The following is a 17,249-nucleotide window of genomic DNA, read 5'->3' on the forward strand; positions in this document are numbered from 1 at the left end:
TCCCCATCGTAAGTACACATTGATGGCCTAAGACACGAAACGAGCGGTTTGTGTGAGAAAACGAACAGTATTTATATCGTTTTTACCTCTTATACACAGCCACGTCCAAGTGATCTGAAGGCGCGAGCGCTTCCTATTGTGTGAAGTGTGCGCAGACTGGTGCATAGATATATATACACTAGAATAGATGTCGCCTCGTTCCAATGAACTGCCGTAGACAAGGCGACATCTAGTGTATATATCTATGCACCAGTCTGCGCACACGACACACACCATGATGCGCCCGCGCCCTCAGATCACTTGGACGTGGCTGTGTATAAGAGGTAAAAACGATATAAATACTGTTCGTTTTCTCACACAAACCGCTCGTTTCGTGTCTTAGGCCATCAATGTGTACTTACGATGGGGAATTGTTTAATTTGGACGATGGGGAATTGTTTAATTTGGACTCTCTGCATGCTCTTTGAGACAGTGACCCCAGACCTGCATTATATGACTGACAGACAAGAACAGTTTGACCTAAAAATATCAAAATTGAAACTACTGCGGAAACAAAGACACCTACATCTTGGATGCCCTTGAGGTAAGCTAAAACATACCAAAATTTAATTTCAAAGTGAACTATCCCTTTAAATTCCAGTAGTGACTTTACTGACCTTACAGAAAGAGGGAGATCATCCCAAAGTTTGGGTCCGACACGGGAAAACGCTCTGTCGCCCTTATGTTTGGATTTTATTCTGACAACACAGAAGATTTTGATTTTCAAAATCAAAGACTTGAGTGTTTGTAGACGTTTAAGAGGCTGTTGTGTCGATTGCAATATTGAGGTGTGCAGTTTTATTTTGATTTTAGAAAATAAGCATGTGATCGCTCTCCTCACAAATCAACAGTTTTCTTGTTTTTCACTTGCATGTGTCTTAGGGTTTGAGGACTAGTGCATCTGTGAGCCTGATGAGTAAAGAAACTTACTGTTAAAAACAGATACTCAGACTTTTACTCAAGTGGTATTGAAATTGGTAACTTGTAATGCAGTCATTTTTTGCTGTAAGGTAACTGTGGTTTTCAGGTACTCTTTACACCTCTGCGCTGGCATGATGTGAGCGGTGCAAAATACACTGCCACAATTCTAGTGTGTTCTGTCATATCTCTGGGATTTTCTTCAGAGTTGAATACTGTTAGGGCTGGATTTGACTCCACTAGCCTTGAGCATGAGCAGTAGTTATAGTTATGCTGGATATAGCAAACATAACCATCTCTCAAACGAATGGGTACCTCAGTGTGTTTGGGATATTTTTGTTATCGGGGTGTTTGTTTGCTGAATATTCAGCACAGGATGTTCTCTGGGAAAGTGGCAAAGGGAAAGTGTTTACCTCCAACTTAAAAGCCTGTGTTTCAGTACAGGCACTCTGTAATTTGTGTGTGTGTGTGAAGGGATTGGCCTCTGAATTTGGCATGGTGAGTGAACGGTTATTACAGACTTGAACCATCTGGGGACTGAAATCTTCTGTGTGTGTGTCTCTACTTGCCCTCATGCATCTGTCAGTGTTCAAAAATCTTGCTGTAAATGTATGCTGCCTTCTAAGTTACCTCATTTTATCCAAATCTGGGGTAAAAGTATTGTGTTGTCAGCTACAGTATGGAGGCCTGTTTCCACCATGTAAGCATATTATGCCATTGCAATTTTTACTTAGCAGCTGATTTATTTCTCGCAATTTTAAGTTTATATCTTGTAATTATGAGTTAACATCTCACAATTCTCTTTTTTTAAAATCTGAATTTTGAGTTTAAATCTTTCAATTCTGACTTTTTTCATAGAATTTTGAGTTAGGGACCGTTCGGTATTTATGGAAAGGACCACCAGAGGAAAATAGGGGAGGGTCATGTCTTTTTATTCTTTGTTGAGGGGAGGGTCATCCAACTTTTTTTAGTCTAGGGGGAGGGTCACCCAACTTTTATATTCATGAAAACAGCAACATTTCAAAGTGGCTTGTTTGGTGCTATTTTTTTTCCATTTAGCTCCATGTTGATCTCGCGTTATCAGCCCCCCTTCGATCAGATGGGTCTGACCCAACAAAAATCCAGTTTGGCGCTGTTTGACAGTGCGCGCGCACTTCAGTTCGCGCTTAGAAGAAGTGCATCATGTCAGAACAGAATGCCAATGAAATGTTTACCCGGCAAAGCTTTAAAGCACGAGCAAATAATGAACTTTTGTGATTGCGAATAAGTGCACAGTGTCCTGTGAGTGTAACTCTACCGCTGCATTAACATGTGATGTGAATGTAGGCCTACGTCGAGTTTTACAGTATTGGGACTTAGGCGCTGACAGAACCGCAGCTGATAGAATGTGCGCTGTAGCGCGATACTACCATATTTTAGTTTCCATTCTTATTTTGTTTCCACTATGTGTAAGATGTAGGGCTACCACATCTTTAAATTACTATTAGTATTATTTAAGTTAACATAATAAAATATGTACACCTACACCACAAAAACTAGTTGAGGATAAATTCGTTAAAATTGGGCGATTCCAGTGTTATGGACGTTACATTTGCAGTCAAAACTTGAAATATAAATTCTCAGAAAATGCATTTAATACCAATATTTTGAAACGTCTGAAAGGAGTCAAGACATTAGAAAAATATCAGTCTACACATGCGTTTTATATTTAATATGAGGGAAATACACATGTGACGTGACAAAAAATCTTTAACTTTTAGGTGGCAAAATATGTTTTAGTAATTCTATGAATTACACTGTGCAAACCAAAAGATATATACCCACCGGATGAATAAAGATCGGCCTCCACAGAACATAAAATATTATTTTTATTTTATTTTTCGTGTTTGCATTTATGAAAAAAAAAAAAAAAAAGGGCGTGACAGTTCTCCATTACGGACATGACTGCTCTGAAAGCGACTTTAAAAATTTCACAGAGACCTCAAACAGAAAGCACAAAGCCTTTCTTTAAAGTGAATTTCGTTTTTTTATTAATTGTATCTTAATGTTAATCAATGTTTCATCTGGATTTAATAAATAAGAAGTACATATAAAATAGATAATCATGACATGGAGGCGCGGGCGAGTGAACTGGACTCTTGTCTCATAAATGAACCGAAACTCAGCGTAAGGTAGCCTATATGCTACTTGCCTCACAGACCTGAGAAATATATAGAAAGCTTGAAATGTCTACTTTTAAACAGAACAATTCAAAACGAAGGAAAACAGACTGCTTTCTGCTTATGAAATGTGCATTTCTCTCTGGCGCGTTCTGCGAAGATCGCGACGCATCGTCAACTTCATCTTTGCAGTCGACACAGAAAACACTTGTTTATTAATAAACAATTAAAATGTCTCCTTGCTATATTTGACATATTAATAATCATTACTTTTGCCGGTTCTTTGTGACAGCTTTTAGATGCTTTGTTGGCAGCGCCACCCACATGTTGAACGAGTCACACCGCATCAGCACCGAAAACATGATTTTTTTTCAAATCTAAAATCAAAAATCGTGATACGAACCGAATCGTAGGTTTGGTCTATCGTTACAGCCAGATGAGAAAGCAAGAGTTTTTGGTTTAAAAAAACAAAAAAACAATGGCTATCTGAACATCTTTGCCAAGCGCAAACCAGTACAGAATTAGGATAATCAATAAATTATCGGGGAGGGTCATGCCTTTTTTCACAATCATTTTGGAGGGTCATAGAAAAATGTATTGCTGGCGAAGGGAGGGTCATGTCTTTTTTGACAACAGATCTCAAAACTCCTCCGGTGACCCCTTAAATAAAAAACGAACAGTCCCTTAACATCTTAATTTTGACTTTTTTTCCCTCTGATTTCTTAGATTAAATCTTGCCATTTGTTTTTTGTTTTTCCTCATAATTTTGAGTTATAGTACATTTCACTATTCCGACTTTCGTACAATTTAGGCATCTGACAACAGGACCTGAAGCCATGAGATGTGAAGTGGCGCTGAATCAGAACATGAAATGCCATGAGAAACATTTTGTCTACAGCAATGTAAAGTCATTTCATGCACAATTTCCGAATGTTGACACCTTTTGTGGCCAAAATCCACCCAGCATGCTAATAAATGCATTTTGTGAACGAAGTATTCATTTCATGAATGTGTGCTTTTCGTCCATGACAGATGTTTATAAAAAGTCCGAATTGCAAGGCGTAAACTAAGAATTAAACAGAATTTTTCGTGTAATCATCAGTTTATGCCTTGCAATTGCAACTTTTTACATGAACTTTTTTTAGATGTAAACTCAAATTGCAAGATATAAACGTCAGAATTGTGGGATAAAAAGTCAAACGGATCCATAAAAGCTTTCGTTGTCATGCTCTATTGCTATTGGCTGTCGTCATTGTTCTACGTTCTCATTGGTTGGTTGGTATGCGGGTGATTTTGTGCTTTAGAAAAGCTGTACTTGAATTACTCGCCCAAGCAAAAATAAAAAAACAATAATAATTGTTGCCTGAAATAAATTGTAAGAAATTCACCTGAATGCAGTTTGTCACTAGCTCAACTACTGTAAATGAAATTAACAAAAAGTAAACTAACTATAACTAAAGCATGGAACTGTACACTTTCATGTTTTTCTCAACCAAACAATTTGCGAAAGTCCATGGAAGAATATTCACCTTTTTTTTATGACACAGTACACATAAGTAACTGTTTCGAAGAAGGATGCAAAAAATAATTGTATCTACAAATAAGGAAGCAAGTCCTACCCAGAAGGCTTTGCTGTGCCCACTCACGGCCCGGCCTCAGGCTGGTAGTATTTTAGGGAATCCCCTGCTTTATGCGGGACAGCTGAACTACTTTGGGAGTCATAATAACAGGGTTGATTTTCTCCCATGATGCCGTCCAACTGTATGGGTGCGTTTAATTTCACCACAGACACACTGAGGAGCAGATGCTGTGTTTCACACAAACTCACACACTAAACTAGCAGACGCACAGCTAGGTATCCACCCTCAAAGAGATCCATCCCATGATGCAACATAAGCACTTGAACACACAACATGTCAGCTTATAAACTAAAACTACTGCTGATTTACATCATTTTACCAATATTGTGTCTCTGACGGAGCATTTGGCGAATATGCATTTTAAGGAGTAGAGCTAATTGAATTTCTGAAAGCTCAAGTCTCAACTCTTGGAGTGTCAGTTTGCAAAGCCTTGAGATTTTCTTGCTTCGTTCTTTCTTGCCTAATTTTTTCCCCTCATCAAATGGTGTACTACAATTTTCCATTATGAATACAGACTCCTTGCTTTATAATTAATATTTACACATTGTTAAACTGTCCTTTAACAGCATATACATCCGTCTCTCACCAAAGCTGCATTTATTTGATATAAAAACAGCAATATTGTGAAATATTATTGCTATTTAAAATTCCTGTGATGAAAGCTGAATTTCCAGCATCATTACTCCAGTCTTCAGTCACATGATTCTTCAGAAAGCATCATCTAATATGATGATTTGATGATCAAGAAACATTTATGATTATTATCAATGTTGAAACCGGTTGTAATACATATTTATTTTTCAGGATTCTTTGATGAATAGGAATAAAAAAAAAAAAAAAGTCATTTATTTGAAATAGAAATCTTTTGTAACATTATAAATGTCTTTACTGTCACTTTTGATCAATTTAATGCATCTTTCCTGAATAAATGTATTACTTTGAAAAAAAATCTAAAGTTTTTTTTATCAAACTAACTTCTGAAGACCAGAATATCATAGAGACTTTGAGTTCTTTTGAGTTGGGCCATTGAGAAAAAACTCTCAGCCGTCCACAGCACGAGTTTCGCCTGGTGGACAATCAAATGGGCAAATAATTCCCTAGTTTTGCACTATTCACTACTCTTTAGAAAATGTCTTTAGCCGCGTTTCCATTACAGATTTGCGCAAAACTCTTGTGATATTTTTCTAAATGTTGATAAAAAACTATTGCGAAATGACGGTGTTTTCATTAGCCGTGTTTCCACTGTCGGGCCAGTGCGAGCCAGGGCTTCACTAACACACGCCCGTAACACGCCTCTCTGGAACAACGTCACACTAACCCATCATTTCACCAACAAATGGAAGCTTTATCAGAAAACTAATCAGAAATCACTGCCGTTTGCTGGCATTTTTGTTGTTTACTTGAATATTTAAAACCCAAGCATCGATGTTTTACCACAGGTTTACAATAAAAAGTGATACATTGATCATAATGAATTAATCTGTGTCAAAATTGCACATTAGTCACTCAGAAATAAATTACCGTTAGGTCTATCTAAAAAAAGAAAGAGGACACACTTAGGCTACTTCTTCAGTCGCGTCTGTTTCTGTTTATCTGGTAGTTACAGGACATTACATCACATTTAGAAAGAATGATAATTTCTACAAATATATGGCACCAAAAATACGACCTGAGGAGCTTTAGCACTCTCTCGACTCCCATACAGATATTTTCAGCCAGAGAAACAGAGGAAGCTCCCGAAAAAAAAAGTTGCTTTATTTTATGAGAGTCCGGTATAAAGAGATGGGATGTAGGCTACTGACAGATAAAATAAAAACATGACTGTGATAGCCTTTATGATTGGTCTGATTTCTTCAAGCGTTCACTATGTTTTTTTACTATGCGTATCTTCAAGCGTTTAGGCCTACTATGTTTACTATGGTAATAGCGCGCATAGTCTTTTGCATCACAAACAGAAGGCATTCAAACATGAACGCGAGTTAAATTATTTTAAAAGTCTTTAATGCTGACAGAATCATCCGGCGCTGGTAAACTCCGCCTCTGTTCGTAACCACTCCTCTACCCCGAGCTGTCCCGCTTTGGCCCAAGGTATTCGACGGGCCAGAAATCCTGGCCGTTGGCCCCGAGTAAGCCCCGATCAAGCCCCGGAAGTGACAGTGGAAACGGCCCTGGCCCGATGTTATGCGACTGAAACGCCATTTTTTTCACTCACAATAAGTCATTCCAAAATTCATGGTGATGGATGTTGGTACTGTAGGTTTAGGTATATCCCAGCCACCGCACTAGCCTTTATTTTTAATGGAAGGAGACGTAGGGTTGTTATCCAAACATTAATGGCAAGGAAAGCTCCTTATTTTTCCTCATATCTGCTTCAAGGTCTTGATAAATCGTTGCATGTCTTTGTTGTTTAGAATATTCCCGTAATACTTTTGTCTTTTATGAGTTTAATTAAGAACTCTGTCTCGTCCTCTGTCCAAACATACCGGGCCTTCTTTAAAGAATGATCGACTTTTACGTACACCAGGTGACCTGTAAACACGAAGAAACTGTTTCCATTGCAGGTTTGCGAAATATCCCGTTTTCGAATTGCCTGAAAAACCACCTCATGTGAGCGTAAAAATGCTTTTTTGCGATATATGGGAGTTTTTGCGAAATGGGTGTCCCAGCCGGGTTCGTCACTTATTATTGGGGTCCTCTGGAAACATTTCCGTTGTGGTCTGTGCTATTTGCAGCGCTTGTACTTTCTACTTTGTTGTGTTGTGAGTATTTGGAGCACGTGTGTTATAAAACTGATGTTTTTCTATTTGCATGTGTTTTCTTCAGTTGCAGAGCGTTGAGCTCTCTCGGCCACCGTACTTTCATCTCAAAATAACACGTATGAAATGCATGTATCTTCAGTCTCTAACCTCTCAGATGCCATCAATATTGTCTCTGTTTTCTCCTCAGATCAATAATAAGGCGTGTGGGAGTGTATCTGTGCCTCGTGAAGTGGCTCAGGACGCACAGAAGGTTCAGGATCTGGTGTTGAAGAGTCCTCTGGGAGCCCGTCTTCTCTCGGACCGCGTTATTAAGAGAGTCATCCTCTCACCCAGAACTGCTCTCATCAACTTTCTGCTGGACCAATGACGTGACAAGATGTGCCTTATTGAATTTGGGATCCAGAAGGGATCGTACATGAACAAGACTCTGATATCCAAAGAGCCACGTCAGGAAAACAGCAACGAATTTTTGGAAAAGGGAACCATGATGGACACGAGTAACAAGATGTTCTGCAGAACTTGTTGAGTGCTTCTCTCTGCTCTGGTGAAAATGAAAATTGCTACTAAATAAAGAAGCTTTTAGATGATTTCAGGTTTATGGGATACATTTTATGTACCAGCCCCACCTCAGTCAGGCCAGTCGTGAGTGTTTTGTAGCGAGCTATTTCTGAACACCGGGTTTAGCCTTACATTACAGCACCTCTGAGAGATCATGCCGAGCTTTCAGACAACAGTGTGATGGGTCTCGTGACTAACGTCTCACCCTGACCGCATCAAAGAGCAAGAAAAGCTCATTCTAATCGGTCAATTTTCTTAACTTTTGTTTTCATGAAAGTGTAGTTTTTTGCATTGATTTCCCTCTAACCACACTCCTAAAACTCATATACAGTACAGTACGCATTTCTGTCCGTCAGAGCTTTTGGTCCGGTGTAAGGACCCAGTTTATGCTTTGGTTATGTCAAGCAAGTACAGTTTGTACTGTATCTTCTTGAATAGGCAAAAATCTTCAAAACGGTTTCCAAACCCTATGTTGCAATAACAAGCCAAATCAGCAATAAAATTTGATCAGAAATGTTGCTTTTGTCTTTTTAAAGCCGTTTCAGATAATGCACATGCATATTAAAATCAAGATGCAATGGTGTCAGATCTTTTTATCCGTATTGTGACGTACATCTGAGTGAAACGGGTTATTTAAAAAAAAAAAGTGGGATTTAGTAAGGATTGACAGAAATAGAGTTTAAGCGGACTAAAAGATTGGAGAATCCTGCATACATCTTTCATTTTCACTGGAAGACTTTTTAATTTAAAATGACGAGGTCAAAAACTTTTTCTTTCATTGTTCTGTGGAACATAAAATAAGAGATTTTTAGAAATCTCTCCAACCACAACTGGTAACACAAGGGTGAAAAAATGATTTGTCATTTTTCAGGATCTAAATGAGAATTATTGCCAAATATGCTTATAAAAACACACAAAAAATTGTTTCGGTGAAGCTTCCAGTACACAAAAAGAAATAATAACAAAAAAAAAATACATATATTATGTATTACAACTAGACAAATAACTAAAATGTACACTATACAAATGAACTTTTCAAAGTTGTAAATAAAGATTAAAGGACTGCACGTTTTACAAGAAAATAATTCAGTGTTTTTATTTTCTAATTTCAAGAATTTGTGAAATTGACTACATTTCTGAGTGAAAATTGTGCGCACAATAGACAAGATACAGGATGTTTGTTCATCTATGTTCAAGAAAATGTATATACAGCAATAAAATGGTATCATAGATTTGGGGTGAACCATCTTTTTCATTTTAAGTTCGGGAGCCTAACAGATGAAACCAGAACATATTTCCATTCTTAGTGAATAGTCGGGACACTGTTTCCACAGAACAATAATCTGAAGGTAATGAATGGATCTCTTCTTTATAAGACTATGAGGTCCTGTCAGAATGCTTTAGCAATGCCCATCATTCCCTTTGGAAATGCGAACGGAGAGACTTGAGTCATCACATTTCAACACTGGAGTAATTTGGCCCCATTTTCTCAGTCTCGGCAGCCCAACCCAATGACACAACGCACACTGACACCACACTCGAGTTAGCGCGCGCTAAACGGGTTTCCACTGGGTTGCTTTATATGTGTCTGAGTGTCTGACCTTCTCCAAAGGCATTAGAGAACATGTTTCTCAGTACTTGAGTGAACAAAAAGTTGGGAACTGGCATAAAGGAAGCCTTTCATGTCACATGAAGTGTTATTCCCTCAGGGTATTGGCGTCCTGGGACACTCACTGACAGTACCTCTGTTGTTCGCCATGTTAGTCAGGAGCCACACATAATTCAGTCTGAAATTGATCCCCACTGCTGTCCCTTATGGCCTTATCGAAGTGACTCACTAATAAAACACTGAAGGAAAAATTTCCCAGAAGTCCCACATTCCTCAAATGTGCTGACTTTAAGAAGAGGAAGGGGTTGTTTTTTCGTCCCAGATGACATGTGACCTGTGAACTTGATATTTTTAGAGTATTCATTTCCTGTGTATTGTGTTACTTACTGTATTCATATTAGTGGTCTCTTATATGTTGTTGTTTTTGTTTCTGTTATTCATTTTCTGACATAATTTACAGACCCTTATATCATCAGTAGGACTATCTTTCTTTAAGAAAGAAGATATTTTGAGAAATGTCTTTTTTGACCATATGATGAAAGTGAATGGTAACCAAAGCATTTTCTTTTGGGTTTCCCTTTAAAGGTGCAGTCTGTAAGAATGACAGAATGACTAGTGGTTGAAATAGGCACTGCAGTCGAATTCAAAATATCGGAGATCATCGTTTCTCCCGCCTCCGCCTCCTCAGACTCGACGGCGCTCACCTGGGTTGCCAGTTTGAGCACACGCAACAGGAACGAGCGCAATGGACAATGACAATTGACAGCGTTCAGAATCACAGACCAAAACAATAACACACATTCCAGCCTGGAAAAACACATTTCAAAGTAAAATAACTGGATGTAGAAGTGTTTTTCAGAGAAACGAGTATGTGAACTTAGCATGTTTCCTCAATATATGCAAACATATTATGGTATTTATATGCTTTAGTAGAGTGGAAAAGTTATATACAGCACCTTTAAGATTTGAACAAATCCTGAAGCCTAAGTATTAAACTATGGCCCAACTCTTTGCATTGTTTCCTTAAATCGTGTTACTTGTTGAGGAGAGGAGTGTTATTATTTTTCTAAAGAATCAGATTATTGATTATTACTTGGCAGACAATGATTTAAGCTTAGAAATAACTTTGGTAACACTTTACAATAAGGTTCATTGGACAATGTATTAACTACATGAACTACTGTAACAATGAGCAATACATTTGTTACAGTATTTATTAATCTTTGTTAATGTTAATAAAAATCCAGCTGTTCATTGTTTGTTCATGTTAGTTCAGTGCATTAACTAATGTTAACAAATATAACCTTTGGTTTTAATAATGTATTAGTAAATGTTGAAATGAATATTAGCTAAGATTAATAAATGCTGAAGTATTGTTCATGTTAACTAAGTCTGTTAACTAATTAACCTTATTGTAAAGTGTTACCATAACTTTTTTAAGCAACGAAAATTATGTAAAATAGGTTAAATATTTCACATTCTGCAGTATTTCTGGGTCATTAATCAAATAGTAAATTAGTGTCAGTGTTCACAGAAACCCTTTTTGTCCAGAATGTCAGATTTTGTCAGACTCTCTTTCTCAAAGAGAAAATGATCCTCAGGAAATTCATGTTAATTTCTCAAGTCAGCTTTTCACTTGAATTGGTGTACTGAATACTGATATAGTAGTTTGAATGAAACACCCCTGTAGTTCTCTCAGTCTGTATGTCAATAATGTTCAGCAATAACACACAACCATTGTCAAGCAGTTCTACAGCGGCTCCAGAACGTGTTCGGTCTTTCTAGTCATACACACACATATCTGAATGTCATTGCAGATACAAAATATCAAACCAAAATATATTGCCAGTGGAAAGATAGCAAAAGCATACTTTTTAAGGAAAACACACACCATGACACACACACACACAAATAAAGCTGTGTTTAAAGTGATTAAACAAAACATTTCATTTTCAAAATGAAGAGTGTGACATTTTGTGCTTGTGAAACGATGAAACATGTTTTATAGTATTTGTGTTATTGTGATGAACGCCACCTGAGCAATTTTGTGGGTTACCGACCAAAAATCAGTGTCACAGCTGTTGATTCAAAGTCAGAAAATGATGGAAAAAAGGTAGTTAAACGCATTTAAGTGCAAATGACACTTAACTGTAATATTTTGCAGCTAACAGTGTTGGGGAGGAGCTAACTACAAGTAGAGACGCTAGTAACTTAACTATATTTTTCAGTTGCTTTTAAAACAGTGTAGCTTTTTCAGTAGCGAACTACCTTTTCCAGCAAGTAGCGGCGTAGCGCGAAAAAAAGCTACATTACACTTGTAATGTGTAATGTAGTGTAATGTAAAGCTACATTACAAGACAGCGTTGCTGTCTTATTAGATCGCTAAAATTGTGCATTATTGCAATTTTTTGTTTCACCACGCATCTTGCGGCTTTACAGTTCACTGAGAAGAGATGGTCTGATGATGAGGGTAGAATGAGGGAAACTCCCCCCTTAAGGACTGTAATTGTTTTCTGTGAAAAATGTTAAAGTCAAACTGAAATCAAAATTGACCCTATTTACTTTGTTAGCGCATATTACTAGTCTTGTGGTGAACAATTAATCCGTGCAAGTTAATACACAGAAAAAAATTGTTTGCCGTCGTAATCTTTAAAGGAGAACTCCGGTCAATTTTAACATTGAGCTCATTTTTTTGTACATTTGGAGTGCTGTCAGTACAGAGAACAACGACAAAAATCGGTGTTGCCTACACCGAGTTATCCTCTTTTTAAAATTTGCACCCTGTTGACTTCAATGGGGCAAGTTTTAAGCCTGCTTTTAGCCTCTTAACATCCTTGATGTGTCATTACAAGTGCACAGAAAATGTGAGTGATTCCTTCTGAGTGAACAAGCCAGCGCAAATACCTTTGTTTACATCCTGTTTTTCGGTTGAAGTCCAAAGTAGTCGATTGCAGAGTTCACACGCATAGGTTTAATACCTATGATCACGCGCGTGAACTCGGCAATCGACTACTTTGGACTTCAACCGAAAAACAGGATGTAAACAAAGGTATTTGCGCTGGCTTAAATAACATCATTTTTATACATTTCTTTCACATCTACTGCAGTCAGACTCACTCGTGTTCACTCAGAAGGAATCACTCACATTTTCTGTGCACTTGTAATGACACATCAAGGATGTTAAGAGGCTAAAAGCAGGTTTAGTACTTGCCCCATTGAAGTCAACAGGGTGCAAATTTTAAAAATAGAATAACACGGTGTAGGCAACACCGATTTTTGTCGTTGTTCTCTGTATTGACAGCACTCCAAATTTACAAAAAAATTAGCTCAATGTTAAAATTGACCGGAGTTCTCCTTTAATCAAAGTCTGAAATGTTACTTCCGGTCTGGAATGGCGTTCCTTCTCTGATGATGTAGGTTTGACGGCTTGGGTTGGGAAACGCTTAACCACTCCCCTCAAACCGTTAGTCTGTTATAGAGCTGGTAAGTCCCGCCCCTTCCGCTAACCCCACTGGACCTCTAGGTTGAAACATCGTCAGTGCAAGTGAATGGGAGAAAATAATTATTTTCTGGTCCCGTTTGAATTGTGCCATGAATGTGAACATATGTTGTCTGTGAATTTTTAATACAATTTTTCGTGTAAAGAATGCTACAATTTAGCGGGTAGAAGTTTGATATGGTTAGACTTTGTGTGTGAGCACTTTGTGGACTACAACTCTTCGCTGCTTTCGACGCGTTTGAAACGTCAACACCACTCGCACACGGACTAGCTCACGGATCCCGCTAAACATGGCTGTGTCTTTGGTGCACTTCACTGCCTTCTTTCAGGGAGAGGACAAAATCGTTGAGGTTGGCGAAAACCACGGGTAAGTCAACTTTATGGGGTGACGTCACATAGGCGACATGTAGTCTTTCTCGTTATGTCTTTTCCACAACTGCTAGCCAAAGAATCGTACAATATACTGTCAAACTCGTAACATGAAACATTATATAAAAAATTCACAGACAACATATGTTCACATTCATGGCACAATTCAAACGGGACCAGAAAATAATTATTTTCTCCCATTCACTTGCATTGATGATTTTTCAACCTAGAGGTCCACTTGGGGTTTTACGGAAGGGGCGGGACTTACCAGCTCTATGAGCGAGAGATGGAGAGGAGGAGCGCTAGAGTAAAACCCTGCCCTCTGTTCAATATTCCCTTTCACTGGGAAATACGTCACAACACTGAAGAAAAGTCATTTGCAACTTCCGGTTCACGCGGACTTTAAATGTGTCAAGAATAGTTATCCTAGTTTTCAGCGACAATTACATAAATGTTAAACCTAGTATGAAAAATGTCCAGAGTTTTCATGAAATTTGATTTTTGCAACAAAAACGCATCTTGACTCCATCTAGTAGTTATTTGGGGCATTTTCCCCCATTCTACCCTATGTAAAGCACATATAGTTGTGATTTTACATGAATCGACTTCTTGAAGTACATTGTATGTAATTTATGCAAGCTAAAGATTAAAATGCAGTCTGCGTCGAAGACTTCAAGGTGAATAATAGCCTTTTTAAATTGATTGATTGTCCTGCTTTACTGCACTCAAATGTCCATTTCTGATTTTATGATGACCCGTCATAGTTTAATCTGTCCCGCCACAGTTTTGTAATGAACTTAAAAGACCACACACGTTGTGTTTTGCGACCATTGCTTTGGCAAAGCATCGGTCACTCGAAAAGAAACTCAAAACAATTATCAGTCATTTGTAATATACAATGTCATTGTAAAGTATTTCCAATGCAGCAAGCTACTTTTTGATAGTAACTTGTATGTTTCTAAAGTGTGGCCTGACTGTCTCTTAACTAATTTCATTTATTTGTAGCTTAAAAGCTTGTTAAACTAGTTTCAGAGAAGCTTCCCCAACAATGCAAAGACATTCAGACATTTAAAGTGTCAGTGTATGTTGTGTTGTGTTGTGTTGTGTTGTGGGACGTGTGAGGTTGTGTTGTGGGACGTGTGAGGTGTGTGCTAATGGGGAAAGCGTTTCTGTCGCTCTTCACACTGCAGATAATGTTGCTTCAGGAATGTTTGGCTTGTGGAGCTGATCACATGAGTGCCGTTATCTATCACTTCACTTTCCTCTTCACACCATCATAGTTTGTTTGGGAGCTTTGGCTACTTAGTCTTCCGATGAGGTCATGATGATGTGGCCTCCAAGTGAACTACCAAACACGTGAAATGTGTGTATTTGAGCACTTTTACATTATGAGGCATGTGATGTGAATCTTGTTCTGAACGAGAAAAAACAACAACAGCAATATGACGAAAGTTTAATAAGTTTTATCCAACTTTTGAATAAATCATTTAAGTCATTAAAAAAAAAAAAAATTAATCATTTAAAAATTAGAGCTGATATAGAAAATAATTGGTAGACTAACTCTGCTAATTTGCAATAGTGGATGAGTAAAATGAGGTCTATCAGTGCCAAGCTAAAATAGAAGAGTTAATGATATTTGAATGCTAAAAGAGGAAAGATTGTCGGTGAATAACTTCTTAACTTTGATCAAATGACTTCAAGAATTGGACTAGGCCTATACAGCATGCATGTGGCACTTTACAGTGCTTCTTTTATTTGTGTTTGGAGCTCGGCAAGGTCCATATCTAACATGATTTGTGCATAGTCTTTGGAAGAAAGCAAGCCATTCAGGTTGGGAACGAGGTGGGTCAATAAATTATGACAAAAGCTTCCTTTTTGGGACTAAATGTGAAAACAATGAAAATGTAATTAAATAATAAATAAAAAAACATTCATTCATTCACAGGGCCAGACATTAACGCTTGTCCGCGACAAGTGGATTATTTGAAGGGGCAAAATGAAAGAGAATTTTACTAACCCGACTGAAGTATGCTGATTAAAACATCAATAACTAGGAAATCTCCAAAACGTGCGAATGATTCTGATTTAATTTAATTTAGTGTGAGTGGCGATTGATAGTTGATACTAGGTAGCAATGTTGCACTTTTGTTGAGCCACGTGCTCAAAATGTGGAGGTTTTATATTTATAATTAGGCCTATAGCCTACCATACAGTTAAGCAACAACACATGACATGTTTCCCTGAATACCATCACGATTGAAAATGTGACACTGATTTCATACAACAGTTCAAATTGTTCAATAAACAAGTAGTTAAAATTAATTAACCTTACATTTTAGACACAATGTTGACTGTTTTTGTTCAGTTTCAGCAGTGAAAAAAGTTACAAATAAAGATCACAACAACACTCAAACGTGTTTCATTACTGGATGACGCAGCGTTTTGAACGAATCGTTTGAGTCAAAAGGCTTGTTCGACTTGAACCGGCGCTGCACAGACCGATCGGTTTATGACATCGAAGAGCCGCGAGAGCGACTCAAAAGCATAATTAAGGAGCTGTCTACTCTCTATTCCCTCTCGCGGTACTTTGATGTCATAAACCGATCGGTCTGTGCAGCGCCGGTTCAAGTCGAACAAGCCTATAGATTCACTGACCCATTCATAAAAAACTGCCTCATTCTTGAATGAATCAGCCGTTTGAACGAATCATTTGACTCAATGACTCACTCATAAATGCGGTCCCTGAATTGGTAAATGTCACAAATATTCAGGTTTAAATATTGCAAAACAGAAGACTGGTGAGAATACGGCTTTAGAATAAATGATATTTACAACACACACAAAAAATTTTTTTCCGGACAAGCAACTTTTTAACTGAATGACCGTACTTGTTCGGAAGACAATGACAAGGGCCCTTGCACACTGAGTCCGAAATTCGCGTCCGAAATTTTCGCACGTTAAAAAATAAATACGATTTCACGTTATGTCAATCACACTTACACTGCCTCCGAAACTTTCGTCCATCAAAAAAAAAAAAAATCAAATCGGGTTCGATTTTCTGCGTTTTTTCGCATCCATAAGGGTTTGAATGGTGTTTTGACAGTTTAGAGCCACAGAATGACGGATACGAAAAAACGCATGAGAAAATTTCGGATTCAGTGTGCAAAGACCTTAAATGTTCAGCCCTGATTCATAAATTAACTTATAAATAAACAAGTTAATGCACTCTAAAAAAAGATGGGCTGTTTCAACCCATGTTTGGGTCAAATATGGGCAAACCCCTTTAAATTTTTGAATTACAATGTTTAACCCAACGGTTTGCCCATATTTGACCGTTGACAACAACCTGCCATTTTTGCTGAGTGGATACACAGGAGTTTTGTTGTGGTTGTTTTTGTTTGTCCTCAGTTGGTAACATCTCAAAATCAACGTTAGATGTCAAATTTTCTATAATGAAGTTCTGGATTATTTCCATGTGTTTTGTGGTGAGCAAATTCTCTTCAATGTACTTTAATCATGTGAAATTACTACGCAACCGCACGATAGTGGAATTTTTTCAAGTCTCTTTCAAGTACAAGCTTTCTAAACCGCGTAAAGCGTTTTCCAAACCCCAAAAGACTGATAATGAATATTTATCATGGGGATCCGTGAGAATCAACTCCCCGCTGTACAAGTGTGTTTTCCTCTCCGCGGCCGCGC

At 37.8% G+C, this 17,249-nt stretch overlaps 1 protein-coding gene across 1 annotated transcript in view; it reads left to right on the forward strand.

Moving 5' to 3' along the window:
* The window catches only part of lars2 (leucyl-tRNA synthetase 2, mitochondrial), a 131,641-nt gene extending 122,341 nt beyond the window's left edge, over positions 1 to 9,300 (forward strand). Inside the window, exon 21 of the mRNA XM_079894226.1 lies at positions 7,703 to 9,300. Within this exon, the coding sequence (XP_079750352.1) occupies positions 7,703 to 7,882 (180 nt within the window). The 3' untranslated portion in view covers positions 7,883 to 9,300. The remainder of the gene's footprint in view (positions 1 to 7,702) is intronic.
* The last annotated feature ends 7,949 nt before the right edge of the window (positions 9,301 to 17,249 follow it).

Source organism: Squalius cephalus (genome assembly GCF_949319135.1).
Source record: "Squalius cephalus genome assembly, chromosome: 15".
NCBI lineage: Eukaryota > Metazoa > Chordata > Actinopteri > Cypriniformes > Leuciscidae > Squalius > Squalius cephalus.